General features: G+C 53.9%; 1 protein-coding gene across 2 annotated transcripts in view; it reads left to right on the top strand.

Moving 5' to 3' along the window:
- The window catches only part of LOC139268327 (tricarboxylate transport protein B, mitochondrial), a 106,658-nt gene that overhangs the window by 67,823 nt on the left and 18,950 nt on the right, over nt 1-19,885 (top strand). For both annotated transcript variants that reach the window (XM_070886401.1, XM_070886402.1), the window contains exons 4-6: nt 2,164-2,302; nt 7,369-7,453; nt 12,462-12,566. In XM_070886401.1, coding sequence (XP_070742502.1) covers nt 2,164-2,302; nt 7,369-7,453; nt 12,462-12,566 — 329 coding nt within the window. The remainder of the gene's footprint in view (nt 1-2,163; nt 2,303-7,368; nt 7,454-12,461; nt 12,567-19,885) is intronic.

The following is a 19,885-nucleotide window of genomic DNA, read 5'->3' as shown; positions in this document are numbered from 1 at the left end:
GTTATGAGGGGGCTTGACAAGGTGGGATGCAGAGAGGATGTTTCCACTGATGGGGGAGACTGGAACTAGAGGGCATGGTCTCAGAATAAGGGGCCGCCCATTTAAAACTGAGATGAGGAGAAATTTCTTCTCTCAGAGGGATGTAAATCTGTGGAATTCGCTGCCTCAGAGAGCTGTGGAAGCTGGGACATTGAATATATTTAAGACAGAAATAGAGAGCTTCTTAACCGATAAGGGAATAAGGGGTTATGGGGAGCGGGCAGGGAAGTGGAGTTGAGCCCATGATCAGATCAGTCATGATCGTATTAAGTGGCGGAGCAGGCTCGAGGGGCCATATGGCCTACACCTGCTCCTATTTCTTATGCTCTTATGAAGAACCTTAGGACATTTCTTGATATTTAAGGTGCTATAAACACAACTTGTGGTCAGTTTGTTGTCTATTAATCTATTTGGCCCGTGAGATTGATAGGCCGAAACTGCCTCCCTCTTTAAGGTCCATTACATGGGGGCGGTCAGGCCTTTCTGACCGGGTCAGGTGAATGGCCCAACCCATGGTCTTCGCCCTGCCCCGTGTTCCCTCCCCGTGAGGCACGCACAACCCCTTACCGCCCGCGAGGGACATCGCCCCGCGGGAACGGAGCCGGCGTCGCTCGTTGCCCCCGACAACTCTTCTCCGGCGGGAAGCTGCCGGTGGCTGGATGGCGGGTTTGCCCTTAAAGGGGAAGGCGCTCCACCGCGGCCGCCATTTTATTTTAATCGTCGGCCATCTCCGCAGCCGGCACCGACAATGGCGGCCATGGGTTCGGCCGGGCAGCCTGTCACGCCCCCCCCCCCCTTGGGTACCGGACCACTGGCCCGGCCAAAGCCCTCCCCGGTGGCCCAGTGGACCCCACTGATGTGGCTGCAGAGCTCGCAGCGGCCCTCCCCTTTAACTGGAGGCGTTGTGTCGCACTGACATGCTCATCGTGGTGTCCATAACACCATCCGCCTTCCGCCCCCAAACACCGCCGCTTCGAATTACAGAGGCAAAAGAGGATAATTTCCCTCTCATCATCATAGGCAGTCCCTCAAAATTGAGGAAGACTTGCTTCCACTCTAAAAGTGAGTTCTCAGGTGACTGAACAGTCCAATACAGGAATGACAGTCTCTGTCACAGGTGGGACAGACAGTGGTTGAAGGAAAGGGTGGGTGGGGAGTCTGGTTTGCCGCACGCTCCTTCCGCTGCCTGCGCTTGGTTTCTGCACGCTCTCGGCGACGAGACTCGAGGTGCTCAGCGCCCTCCCGGATGCTCTTCCTCCACTTAGGGTGGTCTTTGGCCAGGGACTCCCAGGTGTCGGTGGGGATGTTGCACTTTATCAAGGAGGCTTTGAGGGTGTCCTTGTAACGTTTCCTCTGGGGCTTGGGGCTCCCTTGCCGTGCAGGAGCTCCAAGTAGAGCACTTGCTTTGGGAGTCCTATGTTGGGCATGCGAACAATGTGACCCGCCCAACGGAGCTGGTCGAGTGTGGTCAGTGCTTCGATGCTGGGGGATGTTGGCCTGAGTGAGGACACCAACTCCACCCCATAGATCGGGCAGAGAATATTCACTTTATTCGAATAATCCGCCCCGTTTGGGGCAGTGGGGCATTTTGGGACCTTTTGTCACAACCTCAGGTGTCCCCAAGCACTGTACAGCCAATGAAGTACTTTTGGAGTGTAGTCCCAGTTGTAATGTGGGAAACGCAGCAGCCAATTTGCGCACAGCAAGCTCCCACACACAGCAATGTGATAATGACCAGATCGTCTGCTTTTGTTATGTTGATTGAGGGATAAATATTGGCCAGGACTCCGGGGATAACTCCCCTGCTCTGCTTCAAAATAGTGCCGTGGGATCAGACGGGGCCTCGGTTTAAATTCTCATCCAAAAGACAGCACCTCCAACAGTGCAGCACTCCCTCAGCATTGTACCTATCCAGGATTCCCTGGAGTGGGACTTGAACCCACAACTTTCTGACTTCGAGGCGAGAGTGCTACCCACTGAGCAACAGCTGACAGCACAACTTGTTTCTGGTTCTTTTGTTCTCTCTTTCTTTGCTGCAACTCCCCACGCGCAGTACGTACGTTAAAGGCGCTATATAAATGCAAGTTGTTGTTGTTGTTGAACTACAGCTGTTCTTTCACTCAGGTTCGGGACCTTTGAGTTCCTGAGTAACCAGATCCGGGATGAGCAGGGAAAGTTGAGCAGCCAGCAGAGTCTGGTGTGCGGCCTGGGAGCAGGAGTGGTCGAGGCTGTGTTAATCGTCTGTCCAATGGAAACGGTTAAGGTAATTCGCTTTTACCTCACTCATTCATTAAGGGAAGGTCGGGTCTGACTGACTGCATCGAATTGATTGAGGGGCCAACGAGGAGGGTCCATGAGGGTAGTGCGTTTGATGTAGTCGACCATGGATTTTCAGCAAGGCTTTTGCGAAGGCCCCACATATGGTCATGAAAAGTCATCATCATAGACAGTCCCGCGAAATCGAGGAAGGCTTGCTTCCACTCTAAAAGTGAGTAGTCAGGTCATAGTCATAGTCAACATCTTCACAAAAAGTAAAAGCCCATGGGATCCAAGGCAAAGCGGCAAGTTAGACGCAAAATTGGCTCAGTGGCAGGAAGCAAAGGGTAATGGTCGATGGATGTTTGTGTGACTGGAAGGCTGTTTTCAGTGGGGTTCTGCAGGGCACAGTACTGGGTCCCTTGCTTTTTGTTGTATATATCAATGTTCCCGGCACCAAGCCCATGGTCTACAGGGCAGTCATGATACCCGCCCTCCTGTATGGCTCAAGAGACGTGGACCATATAAGGCGCTGGAGATATACCACCAACGCTGCCTCCGCGAGACCCTGCAAATCCCCTGGGAGGACAGACGCACCAACGTCAGTGTCCTCGATCAGGCCAACATCCCCAGCATCGAAGCACTGACCACACTCGACCAGTTCTGCTGGGCGGGCCACATTGTCCCCATGCCCGACCCGAGACTCTCAAAGCAAGCGCTCTACGTGGAGCTTCAGCCCTCCTTCCCGATTGCGCCCCCCACCCCCCCCCCCCCCCCCCCCGATTCCCTCACAGCACCACCCGTTTCCCGTATAAGCGTGAGGCTCACCAGTGCGTGAGTTGTTCAGTCTCGGAGTGTGGGCGTCGGATACAAACGAGCGGGCATGTGGGCCCACGGCAGGGGGTAGCCTGGAGTCACGAGTAGGCCCGGGCCGGGTAAAGTCGCTGTAGCGGGTGCCCCTGTGAGGGCGCTCACAAGCCGGTAGAGGAGCGGCTTTAGGGTGAAAACCAGCCCTCACGGGGAAGGGCTTCTGTCAGGGTGGGAGGGGTACTGCCCCAGGGCTCAGGGTTGGGGGCCACACATGTTCTGCTGCTAACCTACGTCAACCATTTGAACGAGGGGCCGAGAATATAAAAATACCCGTGGTCGCAAATAAATGCAATTGGGAATTCAGAAGAAATGTCTGTACCCAGAGAGTGGTGAGAATGTGGAACTCGCTGCCACAGGGAATGGTTGAAGCGAATAGTATCGATACATTTTAGGGGAGGCTGGATAAACACATGAGGGAGAAGGGAATAGAAGGATATGGGGATGGGGTTAGATGGAAAGGGGTGGGAGGAGTCTGGTGTGGAGCATAAACACCGGCACAGAGCGATGGGCCGAATGGCGTGTTTCTGAACTATACATTCTATGTAATATGTTAGAATCTACAACACTGCGCACAGTCCTGGTCTCCATATTACAAGAGGCGCTGGAGTAGATGCAATTAAAGATTTACAAGGATGATATTAGAACTGAGAGGTTATAGCAATTAGCAATCTCATTGTGCGAGGCCCCTTGGGGAAGAGTGACCATAATATGGTGGAATTCTACATTAGGATGGAGAATGAAACAGTTAATTCAGAGACCATGGTCCAGAACTTAAAGAAGGGTAACTTTGAAGGTATGAGGCGTGAATTGGCTAGGATAGATTGGCGAGTGATACTTAAGGGGTTGACAGTGGATGGGCAATGGCACACATTTAGAGACCGCATGGATGAACTACAAAAGTTGTACATCCCTGTCTGGTGTAAAAATAAAAAAGGGAAGGTGGCTCAACCGTGGCTATCAAGGGAAATCAGGGATAGTATTAAAGCCAAGGAAGTGGCATACAAATTGGCCAGAAATAGCAGCGAACCCGGGGACTGGGAGAAATTTAGAACTCAGCAGAGGAGGACAAAGGGTTTGATTAGGGCAGGGAAAATGGAGTACGAGAAGAAGCTTGCAGGGAACATTAAGGCGGATTGCAAAAGTTTCTATAGAGAAAAAGGTTAGTGAAGACAAACGTAGGTCCCCTGCAGTCAGAATCGGGGGAAGTCATAACGGGGAACAAAGAAATGGCAGACCAATTGAACAAGTACTTTGGTTCGGTATTCACTAAGGAGGACACAAACAACCTTCCGGATATAAAAGGGGTCAGAGGGTTGAGTAAGAAGGAGGAACTGAGGGAAATCCTTATTAGTCGGGAAATTGTGTTGGGGAAGTTGATGGGATTGAAGGCCGATAAATCCCCAGGGCCTGATGGTCTGCATCCCAGAGTACTTAAGGAGGTGGCCTTGGAAATAGCGGATGCATTGACAGTCATTTTCCAACATTCCATTGACTCTGGATCAGTTCCTATGGAGTGGAGGGTAGCCAATGTAACCCGTCTTTTTAAAAAAGGAGGGAGAGAGAAAACAGGGAATTATAGACCGGTCAGCCTGACATTGGTCGTGGGTGAAATGATGGAATCAATTATTAAGGATGTCATAGCAACGCATTTGGAAAGAGGTGACATGATGGGTCCAAGTCAGCATGGATTTGTGAAAGGGAAATCATGCTTGACAAATCTTCTGGAATTTTTTGAGGATGTTTCCAGTAGAGTGGACAAGGGAGAACCAGTCGATGTGGTGTATTTGGACTTTCAGAAGGCTTTCGACAAGGTCCCACACAAAAGATTAATGTGCAAAGTTAAAGCACATGGGATTGGGGGTAGTGTGCTGACGTGGATTGAGAACTGGTTGTCAGACAGGAAGCAAAGAGTAGGAGTAAATGGGTACTTTTCAGAATGGCAGGCAGTGACTAGTGGGGTACCGCAGGGTTCTGTGCTGGGGCCCCAGCTGTTTACATTGTACATTAATGATTTAGACGAGGGGATTAAATGTAGTATCTCCAAATTTGCGGATGACACTAAGTTGGGGGTGGCAGTGTGAGCTGCGAGGAGGATGCTATGAGGCTGCAGAGTGACTTGGATAGGTTAGGTGAGTGGGAAAATGCGTGGCAGATGAAGTATAATGTGGATAAATGTGAGGTTATCCACTTTGGTGGTAAAAAGAGAGAGACAGACTATTATCTGAATGGTGACAGATTAGGAAAAGGGGAGGTGCAACGAGACCTGGGTGTCATGGTACATCAGTCATTGAAGGTTGGCATGCAGGTACAGCAGGTGGTTAAGAAAGCAAATGGCATGTTGACCTTCATAGCGAGGGGATTTGAGTACAGGGGCAGAGAGGTGTTACTACAGTTGTACAGGACCTTGGTGACGCCACACCTGGAGTATTGTGTACAGTTTTGGTCTCCTAACTTGAGGAAGGACATTCTTGCTATTGAGGGAGTGCAGCGAAGGTTCACCAGACTGATTCCCGGGATGGCGGGATTGACATATCAAGAAAGACTGGATCAACTGGGGTTGTATTCACTGGAGTTCAGAAGAATGAGAGGGGATCTCATAGAAACGTTTAAAATTCTGATGGGTTTAGACAGGTTAGATGCAGGAAGAATGTTCCCAATGTAGGGGAAGTCCAGAACCAGGGGTCACAGTCTAAGGATAAGGGGTAAGCCATTTAGGACCGAGATGAGGAGAAACTTCTTCACCCAGAGAGTGGTGAACCTGTGGAATTCTCTACCACAGAAAGTTGTTGAGGCCAATTCACTAAATATATTCAAAAAGGAGTTAGATGTAGTCCTTACTACTCGGGGGATCAAGGGGTATGGCGAGAAAGCAGGAATGGGGTACTGAAGTTGCATGTTCAGCCATGAACTCATTGAATGGCGGTGCAGGCTCGAAGGGCCGAATGGCCTACTCCTGCACCTATTTTCTATGTTTCTATAACTATTTGGAAAGGATGAACAGGCCGGGACTCTTTGCTGTAGAAAAGCGAAGGCTGAGGGGTGATCCAATAGAGGTCTCTAAAATAGGAACGGGTTGGATAGGGTAGACGTAGAGAAGGTGCTTCCATTTGTGGGGGAGACCAGAACTAGGGGGGCCATAAATAAAAGATAGTCAATAATAAATCCAATGGGGAATTCAGGAGAAACCTCTTTACCCAGAGAGCGGTGAGAATGTGGAACTCACTGCCACAGGGAGGGGTTGAGGCGAATAGTATTGATACATTTAAGGGGAGGCTGGACAAGCATATGGGGGAGAAGGGAATAGAGGGTTATGCTGATGGGGTTAAATGGAAGGGGTAGGAGGGGGCTGGTGTAGAATATAAACATCGATGGATTCGTTGGGCTGAATGGCCTGTTTCGGTGCTGTAAATGCTATTGGTTTAGAAACTCGATGCCAAGCGGGTCAAGTTTGCAGACGATACAAAACTCGGAGGGGCAGTACTGAGGGAGCCCCGCACTGTCGGAGGGGCAGTACTGAGGGAGCCCCGCACTGTCGGAGGGGCAGTACTGAGGGAGTGCCGCACTGTCGGAGGGGCAGTACTGAGGGAGTGCCGCACTGTCGGAGGGGCAGTACTGAGGGAGTGCCGCACTGTCGGAGGGGCAGTACTGAGGGAGTGCCGCACTGTCGGAGGGGCAGTACTGAGGGAGTGCCGCACTGTCGGAGGGGCAGTACTGAGGGAGTGCCGCACTGTCGGAGGAGCAGTACTGAGGGAGTGCCGCACTGTCGGAGGGGCTGTACTGAGGGAGCGCCGCACTGTCGGAGGGGCAATACTGAGGGAACACCGCACTGTCGGAGAGGCAGTACTGAGGGAGCACCACACTGTCAGAGGTGCCGTCTTTCGGGTGAGACGTTAAACCGAGGCCCCGTCTGCTCTCTCAGGTGGACATAGAAGATCCCATGACACTATTTTGAAGAAGAGCAGGGGAGTTACCCCTAGTGTCCTGCCCAATATTTATCCCTCAATCAACATAACAAAAATGCAGATTATCTGGTCATTATCACATTGCTGTTTGTGGGAGCTTGCTATGCACAAGATGGCTGCCGCGTTTCCCACATTACAACAGTGGCGATACTCTGAAAGTATTTAATTGGCTGTAGCGCTTTGAGGTGGCCGGCAGTCATGAAAGGCGCTATATAAATGCAAGTCTTCCTTTTACTTGCAGGTGAAGTTCATCCACGACCAGTGCTCGCCGAAACCCAGGTTCCGGGGATTCTTCCACGGGGTCCGAGAGATAGTCCGTGAGCAAGGTGAGTGCCCCAAAGGTCTCAGCCCCCTCTACATCACCCCCCTCCCATCCCCGTAAAATGGGAGGTTGTTTCCAGTTACACTTTCCATCAAAACAGAATCATAGAAATTTATGGCATCGAAGGAGGCCATTCGGCCCATCGTGTCTGTGCCGGCCGACTAAGAGCTACCCAGCCTAATCCCACCTTCCAGCTCTCGGTCCGTAGCCCTGCGGGTTACGGCACTTCAGGTGCATATCCAAGTACTTTTTAAATGTGGTGAGGGTTTCTGCCTCGACCACCCTTTCAGGCAGTGAGTTCCAGACCCCCACCGCCCTCTGGGTGAAAAAAATTCTCCTCAAATCCCCTCTAAACATCTTAACAATTACTTTAAGAAGTGCTAGGGACAAGGAATAAATAGATAAATGCAAGCTCCTTTTTCTTGCTAACTTTCATAACCTCTGGCAGGGCAGTGGAGTTCTCCCCGGTGTCCAGGCCAATATTTATCCCTCAATCAATATAACCAAAAACAAACAGATTATCCGGTCATTATCACATTGCTGTCTGTGGGAGTTTGCAGTGCGCAAATTTGCGGCTGTGTTTCCCACATTACCACAGTGACTACTCTCCAAAAATACTTCATTGGCTGTAAAGTGCTGTGGGCGTGAGAGGCGCTATATAAATGCAAGTCTTTCTTTTTAATGTCTTCATTTTACACATTCCTGGACGGTGCGCAGAGTCTGAGCGTTTGCCTGCGGGAACGGCTCCCGGTCCGGAGTCGTGCGGGAACGGCTCCCGGTCCGGAGTCGTGCGGGAACGGCTCCCGGTCCGGAGTCGTGCGGGAACGGCTCCCGGTCCGGAGTCGTGCGGGAACGGCTCCCGGTCCGGACTCCTGCGGGAACGGCTCCCGGTCCGGACTCCTGCGGGAACGGCTCCCGGTCCGGAGTCGTGCGGGAACGGCTCCCGGTCCGGACTCCTGCGGGAACGGCTCCCGGTCCAGAGTCGTGCGGGAACGGCTCCCGGTCCGGACTCCTGCGGGAACGGCTCCCGGTCCGGAGTCGTGCGGGAACGGCTCCCGGTCCGGAGTCGTGCGGGAACGGCTCCCGGTCCGGAGTCGTGCGGGAACGGCTCCCGGTCCGGAGTCCCGCGGTCAGTATCTGACCAACCCTGGCCGTGCTCGCCGCTGATTCTGTTCCACTCGCTAAGATTGCAGGTGGTTCTTCCATTGCCAACAGTTGAAACCTTGCCTGTTTCCCCAGGAGAGCAGAAGTGTTTCTATTATAACGTGTTTGATGGAGCAGTGATCTGAAGTTGAGGGATCGCTGTACTGCCGCTCCTCATTGTCTCCTTTTAAAGGCCTCAAGGTGTGGCTTTTCCCAAAATGCAGGAGTTCCTTGGTATCCGGGAATGCTTTCCGTTCGTTGAAAGAAAGAAAGACTTGGGGGAGGTGGGGGGGGGGAAATAGCACTCTCACTGAGGCCGGTTACCACCACAAATCGGCGGCCACGCTGCGGAGTGGCGCGGGCGGTGATTTTTGGTGGGATGGCCGCCGATATAGTGCGATTGTCCTCCCGAGGTTCCCCGGCGTTGCCCCTCCCCCCCCCCCCCACTGCTCCGCTGCCGCCAATCCGCGGTATGTGTGTCATCACCATGCGCATCGCCAATCTTCCCCCCGCCCCGCCCCGCCCCGACATTTCCCTCGGAAAATCTTTGCCCCGCCCGGCGGCGCCAAAACCTGTTTTGCCGGTGGTCCAGTGAGGCTGGCTGCCGCCGCCGCCGTGTTTTTTTTTGTCGGCCGACTGCCGTGTCGGGCCGACAGGTTGTGCTTCCCCCGGGTTTGGCTGGGCCGCCAACAGGCAGCCTGACACGCACACCCACCTCTTGGGTGCCAGGCCGCTGGCCCGGCCAAAACCCTCCCTGGTGGCCCAATGGGCCAAAGCTTACAAAGCGCGAAGGCTCGCCCCTTTAAGTGCAGGGGGGTAGCCGTGGTGACGCGGTGCCGTGATGACCTCATCGCGGCGGTCACTCCGCTCCGCCCCCCTCGTGTTGTCACCGCGCCCCCCGCCCCCCGCCCCTCCCCCTCAGTTATGATCAAGTTCTGGATCCAAGTAAAAAAAAAACAACAATTTCGCTCGAGAGCCGACCTCAACCACAGCTGCGATAAAACCATTGAAACGGGGTGCATGCATGCGTGCGTGCGCCCCCCCCCTCCCTTTTTCTGGGCGGGGGAAGAGGGCAATTTCTACCCCTTGCATTTATACAGCGCCTTTCACGACCACCGGACGTCCCAGAGCGCTTTACAGCCAATGAGAAGTACCTTTTGGAGTGTAGTCACTGCTGTAATGTGGAAAACGCGGCAGCCCAATTGCGCACAGCAAGCTCCCACAAACAGCAAGGTGATAATGTCCGGATAATCTGTTGTTGTTGCAGCATTGAGAATGTTACATTGTATCACCGTGCGAGCTGCTCCCTCCGGTGGTGAACTACAGCAATGACAGCCATTTATTCTTGTGCCGCACTCGAAGTTCTGCAAAGGTTTAACTCGGCGAGGGGGGTGTTTACTGCCGTGCAGTTAATTCCACCCGGGATTTGAACGGAGACGAAATGGTTTCCAGCGGCCGGGCGCTGTGAGGCGGGAGGGAGCCTGCGTGGGAGGGAGCGGTTTGGCACAGAGAAGAAATCTATACCCGCCTGGTTTAATTCCAGCCCTGGATTCTCGCTCACTGCTCGCCGTCACCTGATAAGAACACGAGAAATAGGAGCAGGAGTGGGCCATTCGGCCCCTCGAGGCTGCTCTGCCATTTAATGAGATCAAGGCTGCTCATCGACCTCAACTCCACTTTCCCGGTCGATCCCCATGTGCTTTGATTAGCCGAGACTCCAAAACGGACTCCAATCTATCGATCTCAGCGACTCAGCATCCACGGCCCTCTGGGTGAGAGAATTACAAAGATCCACAACCCTTCTGAGTGAAGAAATTCCTCCTCATCTCAGTCTTAAATGGCCCAACCCCTTATCCTGAGACTGTGCCCCCTGGTTCTAGACTCTCCAGCCCAGGGGGGAAACAACCTCTCAGCATCTACCCTGTCAGTGCCCCTCAGGATCTTGTATGATCTCTGGGCTCTGCCTCTTTGTGATTGGGCACGAGGAGGTAGGGGAGGGAGCACTGCAGGCTCGCTCTCGCTCTCTGTCCTGCCAAGCAGCCGCCGGCAAGCCCAGCTCAACCCAACACCAGCGGGCAGCCTGCAGGCTTCCATTTGGGGGCACGGTGCATTAACCAAGCGGTGTCTTGTCATGTGGGGAGTAGGTGGGGTGGAATTGCCATGTCCCGTGAGTTGGGTACCCTGGAGAGCTGATCCAAAACTCAGCTGCCCCGTGTCCTAACTCGCACCAAGTCCCGCTCACCCATCACCCCCTGTGTCCTAACTCGCACCAAGTCCCGCTCACTCATCACCCCCTGTGTCCTAACTCGCACCAAGTCCCACTCACCCATCACCCCCTGTGTCCTAACTCGCACCGAGTCCCGCTCACCCATCACCCCCTGTGTCCTAACTCGCACCAAGTCCCACTCACCCATCACCTCCTGTGTCCTAACTCGCACCAAGTCCCGCTCACCCATCACCCCCTGTGTCCTAACTCGCACCGAGTCCCGCTCACCCATCACCCCCCTGTGTCCTAACTCGCACCGAGTCCCGCTCACCCATCACCCCCTGTGTCCTAACTCGCACCAAGTCCCACTCACCCATCACCCCCTGTGTCCTAACTCGCACCAAGTCCCGCTCACTCATCACCCCCTGTGTCCTAACTCACACCGTGTCCCGCTCACCCATCACCCCCTGTGTCCTAACTCGCACCGAGTCCCGCTCACCCATCACCCCCGTGTCCTAACTCGCACCAAGTCCCACTCACCCATCACCCCCTGTGTCCTAACTCACACCGTGTCCCGCTCACCCATCACCCCCCGTGTCCTAACTCGCACCAAGTCCCACTCACTCATCACCCCCTGTGTCCTAACTCACACCGTGTCCCCCTCACCCATCACCCCCTGTGTCCTAACTCGCACCAAGTCCCACTCACCCATCACCCCCCGTGTCCTAACTCGCACCAAGTCCCGCTCACTCATCACCCCCTGTGTCCTAACTCACACCGTGTCCCGCTCACCCATCACCCCCTGTGTCCTAACTCGCACCAAGTCCCACTCACCCATCACCTCCTGTGTCCTAACTCGCACCAAGTCCCACTCACCCATCACCTCCTGTGTCCTAACTCGCACCAAGTCCCACTCACCCATCATCCCCTGTGTCCTAACTCGCACCAAGTCCCACTCACCCATCACCTCCTGTGTCCTAACTCGCACCAAGTCCCGCTCACCCATCACCCCCTGTGCTCGCTGAACTACATCGGCTCCCGGTTAAGCAACGCCTCAATTTCAAAATTCTCATCCTTGTTTACAAATCCCTCCATGGCCCTCGCCCCCCCTCCCTATCTCTGTAATCTCCTCCAGCCCCACAACGCCCCCACCCCCAGATGTCTGCCCTCCTGAGCATCCCTGATTATAATCGCTCAACCATTGGTGGCCGTGCCTTCTGTTGCCTGGGCCCCAAGCTCTGGAACTCCCTGCCTAAACCTCTCCGCCTCTCTACCTCTCTCTCCTCCTTTGAGACGCTGCTTAAACCCCGCCTCTTTGACCAAACTTCTGCCGTAATTTCCTCTTATGCGGCACGGCGTCGAATTGGATCTCCGAACACTCCTGTGAAGTGTCTTGGGACGTTACAGGGCGCTATATAAATACAAGTTGTTATAATTTGGGGGCGGGGCTGCGGGGGCCGTTCAAACCTCGGAGCACGGGCGGTTTTTCCGTTGAGAAAGCGCCCTGCGCGCGGTAGCCTCAGACGGCCGAATGGCCGCGCAGCGAGGCGGGGGGGGCGTGGGTGAGCGGGACCCCCGATTGTTGCTTGTGGGAGGCGATGCCCTGACTGCAAACCAGTGTGAGTAAATCCCCGCCTCCGTGTGCTCTCTCCGCTCACTGCAGGGCTGAAAGGAACATATCAGGGATTGACAGCGACAGTGCTGAAGCAGGGATCGAACCAGGCCATCCGATTCTTCGTCATGACCTCGTTGAAAAACTGGTACAAAGGTACTGTGGCTTTGTATAGCGCGGCGAGGCGAGGGGGGCAGAATTAAGTTATTCCGTAAACTTGAGGGCATCCAAAACTCAGCTGCCCCCCGTGTCCTAACTCGCACCAAGTCCCACTCACCCATCACCCCCTGTGTCCTAACTCGCACCAAGTCCCACTCACCCATCACCTCCTGTGTCCTAACTCGCACCAAGTCCCGCTCACCCATCACCCCCTGTGTCCTAACTCGCACCAAGTCCCACTCACCCATCACCCTCTGTGTCCTAACTCGCACCAAGTTCCGCTCACCCATCACCCCCCTGTGTCCTAACTCGCACCAAGTCCCACTCACCCATCACCCCCTGTGTCCTAACTCACACCAAGTCCCACTCACCTATCACCCCCCCTGTCCTAACTCACACCAAGTCCCACTCACCATCACCCCCCGTGTCCTAACTCGCACCAAGTCCCACTCACCCATCACCTCCTGTGTCCTAACTCGCACCAAGTCCCGCTCACCCATCACCTCCTGTGTCCCAACTCGCACCAAGTCCCGCTCACCCATCACCTCCTGTGTCCTAACTCGCACCAAGTCCCGCTCACCCATCACCCCCCATTACCTAACTCGCACCAAGTCCCGCTCACCCATCACCCCCTGTGTCCTAACTCGCACCAAGTCCCACTCACCCATCACCTCCTGTGTCCTAACTCGCACCAAGTCCCGCTCACCCATCACCTCCTGTGTCCCAACTCGCACCAGGTCCCGCTCACCCATCACCTCCTGTGTCCTAACTCGCACCAAGTCCCGCTCACCCATCACCCCCCATTACCTAACTCGCACCAAGTCCCGCTCACCCATCACCCCCTGTGTCCTAACTCGCACCAAGTCCCACTCACCCATCACCTCCTGTGTCCTAACTCGCACCAAGTCCCACTTACCCATCACCCTCTGTGTCCTAACTCGCACCAAGTCCCGCTCACCCATCACCCCCCTGTGTCCTAACTCGCACCAAGTCCCACTCACCCATCACCCCCTGTGTCCTAACTCACACCAAGTCCCACTCACCCATCACCCCCCCTGTCCTAACTCACACCAAGTCCCACTCACCCATCACCCCCCGTGTCCTAACTCGCACCAAGTCCCGCTCACCCATCACCTCCTGTGTCCTAACCCGCACCAAGTCCCGCTCACCCATCACCTCCTGTGTCCTAACTCGCACCAAGTCCCGCTCACCCATCACCTCCTGTGTCCTAACTCGCACCAAGTCCCGCTCACCCATCACCCCCCATTACCTAACTCGCACCAAGTCCCGCTCACCCATCACCCCCCATTACCTAACTCGCACCAAGTCCCGCTCACCCATCACCCCCTGTGTCCTAACTCGCACCAAGTCCCACTCACCCATCACCTCCTGTGTCCTAACTCGCACCAAGTCCCGCTCACCCATCACCCCCATTACCTAACTCGCACCAAGTCCCACTCACCCATCACCCTCTGTGTCCTAACTCGCACCAAGTCCCGCTCACCCATCACCCCCATTACCTAACTCGCACCAAGTCCCATTCACCCATCACCCTCTGTGTCCTAACTCACACCAAGTCCCACTCACCCATCACCCACTGTGTCCTAACTCGCGCTAAGTCCCACTCACCCATCACCCACTGTGTCCTAACTCGCGCTAAGTCCCACTCACCCATCACCCTCCTGTGTCCTAACTCGCGCCAAGTCCCACTCACCCATCACCCCCCGTGTCCTAACTCGCACCATGTCCCGCTCACTCATCACCCCCTGTGTCCTAACTCGCACCAAGTCCCACTCACCCATCACCCCCCTGTGTCCTAACTCGCACCAAGTCCCACTCACCCATCACCCCCTGTGCTCGCTGACCTACATTTGCTCCCGGTTAAGCAACGCCTTGATTTCAAAATTCTCATCCTTATTTTCAAATCCCTCCATGGCCTCGCCCCTCCCTATCTCTGTCATCTCCTCCAGCCCCACAACCCCCCGAGATGTCTGCGCTCCTCTAATTCTGCCCTCTTGAGCATCCCTGATGCAAACCTACCTCTTTGACCAAGCTTTTGGTCACCTGCGCTACTTATGTCACATTAATTTGTTTTGTCCTAAAACACTGCTGTACTGGGCCTTGGGACGTCTTACTACATCAAAGGCGCTATATAAATACAAGTTGTTTTTGTTGTTGATATTTATACCGGCACTCAAAACTAACCCTGCTTCCTTCGCACAGCCAATAAATCCAGAGAGCGGTGAGAATGTGTGACTTGCTGCCACAGGGAATGGTCGAGGCAAATAGCATGATGCATTTAAGGGGAGGCTAGATAAACACGCGAGGGGGAAAGGAATCGAAGGATATGGTGATGGGGTGAGATGAAGAGGGAAGGGAGGGGGCTGGTGTGGAGCATAAACCCCGGCACGGATCCGTTGGGACCGAACGGCCTGTTCCGGTGTTGTAGCAGTTACGGTAGCACAGTGTTAATGTTACCGGACTAGTAGTCCAGAGACCTGGACAAATGATCCAGAGGCATGAGTTCAAATCCCACCACGGCAGCTGGGGAATTTAAATTCAGTTAATTAAATAAATCTGGAATTTAAAAAAAAAAGCTAGTACAGATGCAGCGCTGGGAATCCAGGACCCTCTGACGATCCGGAAAGACCTGAGCCCAGGTTTGGGTATTTCCAAATTTCGGAACGTCAGAAAGGGGGGTAGCCACCGGGGAGGAGCTGGTCGGGGCGGTGCCCCGTGGCGGCGGAGGAGGTGTTCGGTCGGGCCGGGGGCAAACGGCCCCGAGCTCGGGCAGTGGCGGGGTCGCGGCTCCGGATTCCGGAACATTTTACGGATTCCAGACGACCCCGCCACCGATCGGTCCGGAGTCCGGATTCCGCAACATTCCTGATTCCGGATTTTCGACGCTACACCTGTAATCCGTGACCATGAAACTGCCGGATTGTCGGAAAAACCCATCTGGTTCACTAATGTCCCTTTAGGGAAGGAAATCTGCCGCCCTTACCCGGTCTGGCCTACATGTGACTCCCTCTTGTAGCAATGTGGCTACCTCTTAACTGCCCTCTGAAATGGCGGCTCACCACCACCTTCTCGAGGGCAATTAAGGATGGGTGTAACGTATTGGCTTCTTGGGTTCTTCGCTTAAGAATTTATAGCAACACATTGCTCTTAAGAACTAGTTGGTTTATTAGCAAAGGTTTAACAATCACACTACACATTACCAGTTCATCCACCAGGCTCACAACCACCTGCCTCATCGTGGATCTCCCAATCCCAACTGGCTGGGGTTTTATTGAGTCTTGTGAACATCATGTGACTAACTAAGCCACTCCCAACTCAACAGCTCTACAACTATTTGAAATTAAACGATAAAGTCAAGTGCGCCCTTGTTAAAGGGACACTAGAAACCTCAAATTAACTGAGCAGATCAAATTAAAATTTGGTTGCCGGGGGTGATGATGCACTCCAGTCCCTCCGGCGCCCACCTCTCGCGGAAGGCCGCGAGCGTACCGGTGGACACCGCGTGCTCCATCTCCAGGGACACCCTGGCTCGGATGTAAACGCGGAAGGCAGGCAGGCAGTCGGGCTGAACGACCCCCTCGACCACCCGCTGCCTGGACCTCGACAGTCCTACAGGCCTTGAGCACGCTCACGGGTGCAGACATGACATTGGGCAATAAATGCTGGCCTTTCAAGCGACACCCACATCCCGTAAATAAAAAATTTTTAAATGTCAGCAACGCTTCCTTCCCGTGTGGTGCTGGCCAATAGAATCACTCAATGACCACACTCCAAAACGCATTGTATGCAGGCTCCGCCCACTCTGCCATGCCTGATAGCTGGATGGTTCAGGGATCAGGGGCGGATTAACCACGGGCCGGAGTAACCACGGGCCCCAGGCCCACCAAATGAATGTAGGAAAAAAATATAAGGCCTCCCACATAGGCTGAATAGAATCGACAATGAGAGAGGAAAAACAAGACCGAGGAAAATAGATTCCCTTGTTTATTCCGAAATATAGAAGTACCGATATACACTAATGTACTGATATACAGAAGTACCGAAATACACTAATGTACCTATATACAGAAGATAAACTATTGTACCGATATACAGAAGTGCCTATATACACTACTGTACTGATATACAGAAGTACCTATATACAATAATGTACTGATATACAGAACAGAATATGTACTAGCCTGTTTTATTTTACATGTTATTGAGAGAAATTTGTATATATGTCAATGAACTAGTATTGCAATGTTACCAGAACCAGAATATATACCTACCTGGTACAGAATATATGCTTTCATTGTTGAATATACCGGCCTATGTTTCCATACTCAGAATCAGAATCATACACATGGTGTAATGAACATGAACAAATATAACTATCGGCTCATTGAGTCAGTTTGCTCCCGGCCCATCAAGCCCTAATCTGGCCCTGGGTGGGATCGGCCCCAAGTAATAGTTTCATCACTAAATGAATTGAGATTGAGATTCCCCCACTTCCCCCCAGTAACTACAGCTGCCACACTACGGATCAGTGATAACCCTGCAAGCCCCCTGTGTCCTAACTCACACCAAGTCCCGCTCACCCATCACCCCCTGTGTCCTAACTCGCACCAAGTCCCACTCACCCATCACCCCCTGTGTCCTAACTCACACCAAGTCCCGCTCACCCATCACCCCCTGTGTCCTAACTCACATCAAGTCCCACTCACCCATCACCCCCTGTGTCCTAACTCGCACCAAGTCCCGCTCACCCATCACCCCCTGTGTCCTAACTCTCACCAAGTCCCGCTCACCCATCACCCCCTGTGTCCTAACTCACACCAAGTCCCACTCACCCATCACCCCCTGTGTCCTAACTCGCACCAAGTCCCGCTCACCCATCACCCCCTGTGTCCTAACTCACACCAAGTCCCACTCACCCATCACCCCCTGTGTCCTAACTCGCACCAAGTCCCGCTCACCCATCACCCCCCGTGTCCTAACTCGCACCAAGTCCCACTCACCCATCACCCTCTGTGTCCTAACTCGCACCAAGTCCCACTCACCCATCACCCCCTGTGTCCTAACTCGCACCAAGTCCCGCTCACCCATCACCCCCTGTGTCCTAACTCGCCCCAAGTCCCGCTCACCCATTACCCCCTCTGCTCGCTGACCTACATTGGCTCCCGGTTAAGCAACACCTCGATTTCAAAATCCTCATCCTTGTTTACAAATCCCTCCATGGCCTCGCCCCCTCCCTATCTCTGTAACCTCCTCCAGCCCCACAACATCCCCCCCCCCCCACCCCGAGATGTCTGCGCTCCTCTAATTCTGCCCCTTTACTAATACCCCCTATTTTAATCACTCCACCATTGGCGGCCGTGCCTTCTGTTGCCTGGGCCCCAAGCTCTGAAATTCCCTCCCAAAACCTCTCCGCCTCTCTACCTCTCTCCTTCCCTAAGGTGCTCTGTAAAACCTACCTCTTTGACCAAACCTTTGGTTACATAAGAACAGAAGAATTAGGAGCAGGAGTCGGCCATTCGGCCCCTCGAGCCTGCTCCGCCATTCAATAATATCATGGCTGATCTTCGACCTCAACTTTCCTGCACTATCCTCATATCCGTTGATTCCCTTAATATCCAAAAATCTAGCGCTCTCTGTCTTGAATATACTCAATGACTGAGCCTCCACAGCCCTCTGGGGCAGAGAATTCCAAAGATTCCCCACGCTCTGAGTGAAGAAATTTCTCCTCATCTCAGCCCTAAATGGCCAACCCATTATTCTGAGACTGTGACCCCTGGTTCTAGACTCCCCAGCCCGGGGGAAACATCCTCCCTGCATCTACCCTGTCAAACCCTGTAAGAATTTTGTATGTTTCAATGAGATCATCTCTCATTCTTCTAAACTCTAGAGAATATCGACCAAGTCTACTCAGTCTCTCCTCATAGGACAATCCTGACCTCGTGTATCTCATTATGTGGCTTGGCGTCAAATTTTGTTTGATAACACTCCTGTGAAGCGCCTTGGGACGTTTTACTACATTAAAGGCGCTATATAAATGCAGGTTTTTGTTATTGGCAATGCGACTGATGGCGTGATCATGATTAGCGTCTACCTTTCTTCTTCAGCAGTCCCCCGGAGTTGAGGATGACTTGCTTCCACACTAACACGAGTTCTCAGGTGACTGATGGGACCAATGTGGGACCCACAGTCTCTGTCACAGGTGGGGCAGACGCTGGTTGGAGGGACGGGTGGGTGGGGGGCTTGGGTTGTCGTGCGCTCCTTCCGCTGTTTGTACTTGGTCTCCGCGTGCTCCCGGTGACGAGACTCGAGGTGTTCGGTGCCTTCCCGGATACTTCTCCTCCACTTAGGGCGGTCTTTGGCCAGGGACTCCCAGGTGTCGGTGGGGATGTTGCACTTTATCAGGGAGGCTTTGAGGGGTGTCCTTGTAACGTTTCCTCTGCCCACCTGGGGCTCGCTTGCCGTGTAGGAGTTCCGAGCAGAGCGCCTGCTTTGGGAGTCTCGTGTCGGACATGTGGACAATGTGGCCCGCCCAACGGAGCTGGTCCAGTGTGGTCAGTGCTTCGATGCTGGGGATGTTGGCCTGAGTGAGGACACTGACAGACGGCTGAGAACATATTAGCGGCCAACATCCCCAGCTTTGAAGCACTGACCATACTCGATCAGCTGCGCTGGGCAGGGCCACATTGTCCGCATGCCCGACACGAGACTCCCAAAGCAAGCGCTCTACTCGGAACTCCCTCACGGCAAATGAGCCCCAGGTGGGCAGAGGAAACGTTACAGGGACACCCTCAAAGCCTCCGTGATAAAGTGCAACATCCCCACTGACACCTGGAGGTCCCTGGCCAAAGACCACCCTAAGTGGAGGAAGTACATCCGGGAGGGCGCTGAGCACCTCGAGTCTCATCGCTGAGAGCCTGCAGAAAGCAAGTGCAGGCAGCGGAAAACCAGACTCCCCACCCACCCTTTCCTTCAACCACTGTCTGTCCCACCTGCGACAGAGACTGTCATTCCCGTATTGGACTGTTCAGTCACCTGAGAACTCACTTTTAGAGTGGAAGCAAGTTTTCCTCGACTCCGAGGGACTGCCTATGATGATGATGATGATTAGCGGCACAGGGGGAGCTCTCGGTGACCCTGGAGCAATGACCCAGCGCCCCCAAGACCCCCCCGCTTTCAGTCTGCTGTGGAATCCATCCCGCCCGGGAGACTGCGTCAGATTCTGGCCCGCACAGGGAGAGCGGGGCCTTTCTGCTGCGGAGCGGAGCGTACGGTAACCGTCCCTTTAACGTTACGTG

This window comes from Pristiophorus japonicus, chromosome 8 (assembly GCF_044704955.1).
Source record: "Pristiophorus japonicus isolate sPriJap1 chromosome 8, sPriJap1.hap1, whole genome shotgun sequence".
Lineage (NCBI taxonomy): Eukaryota > Metazoa > Chordata > Chondrichthyes > Pristiophoridae > Pristiophorus > Pristiophorus japonicus.
The sequence above is the reverse complement of the archived record's forward strand: the minus strand, read 5'-3'. Positions and strand labels throughout refer to the sequence as shown.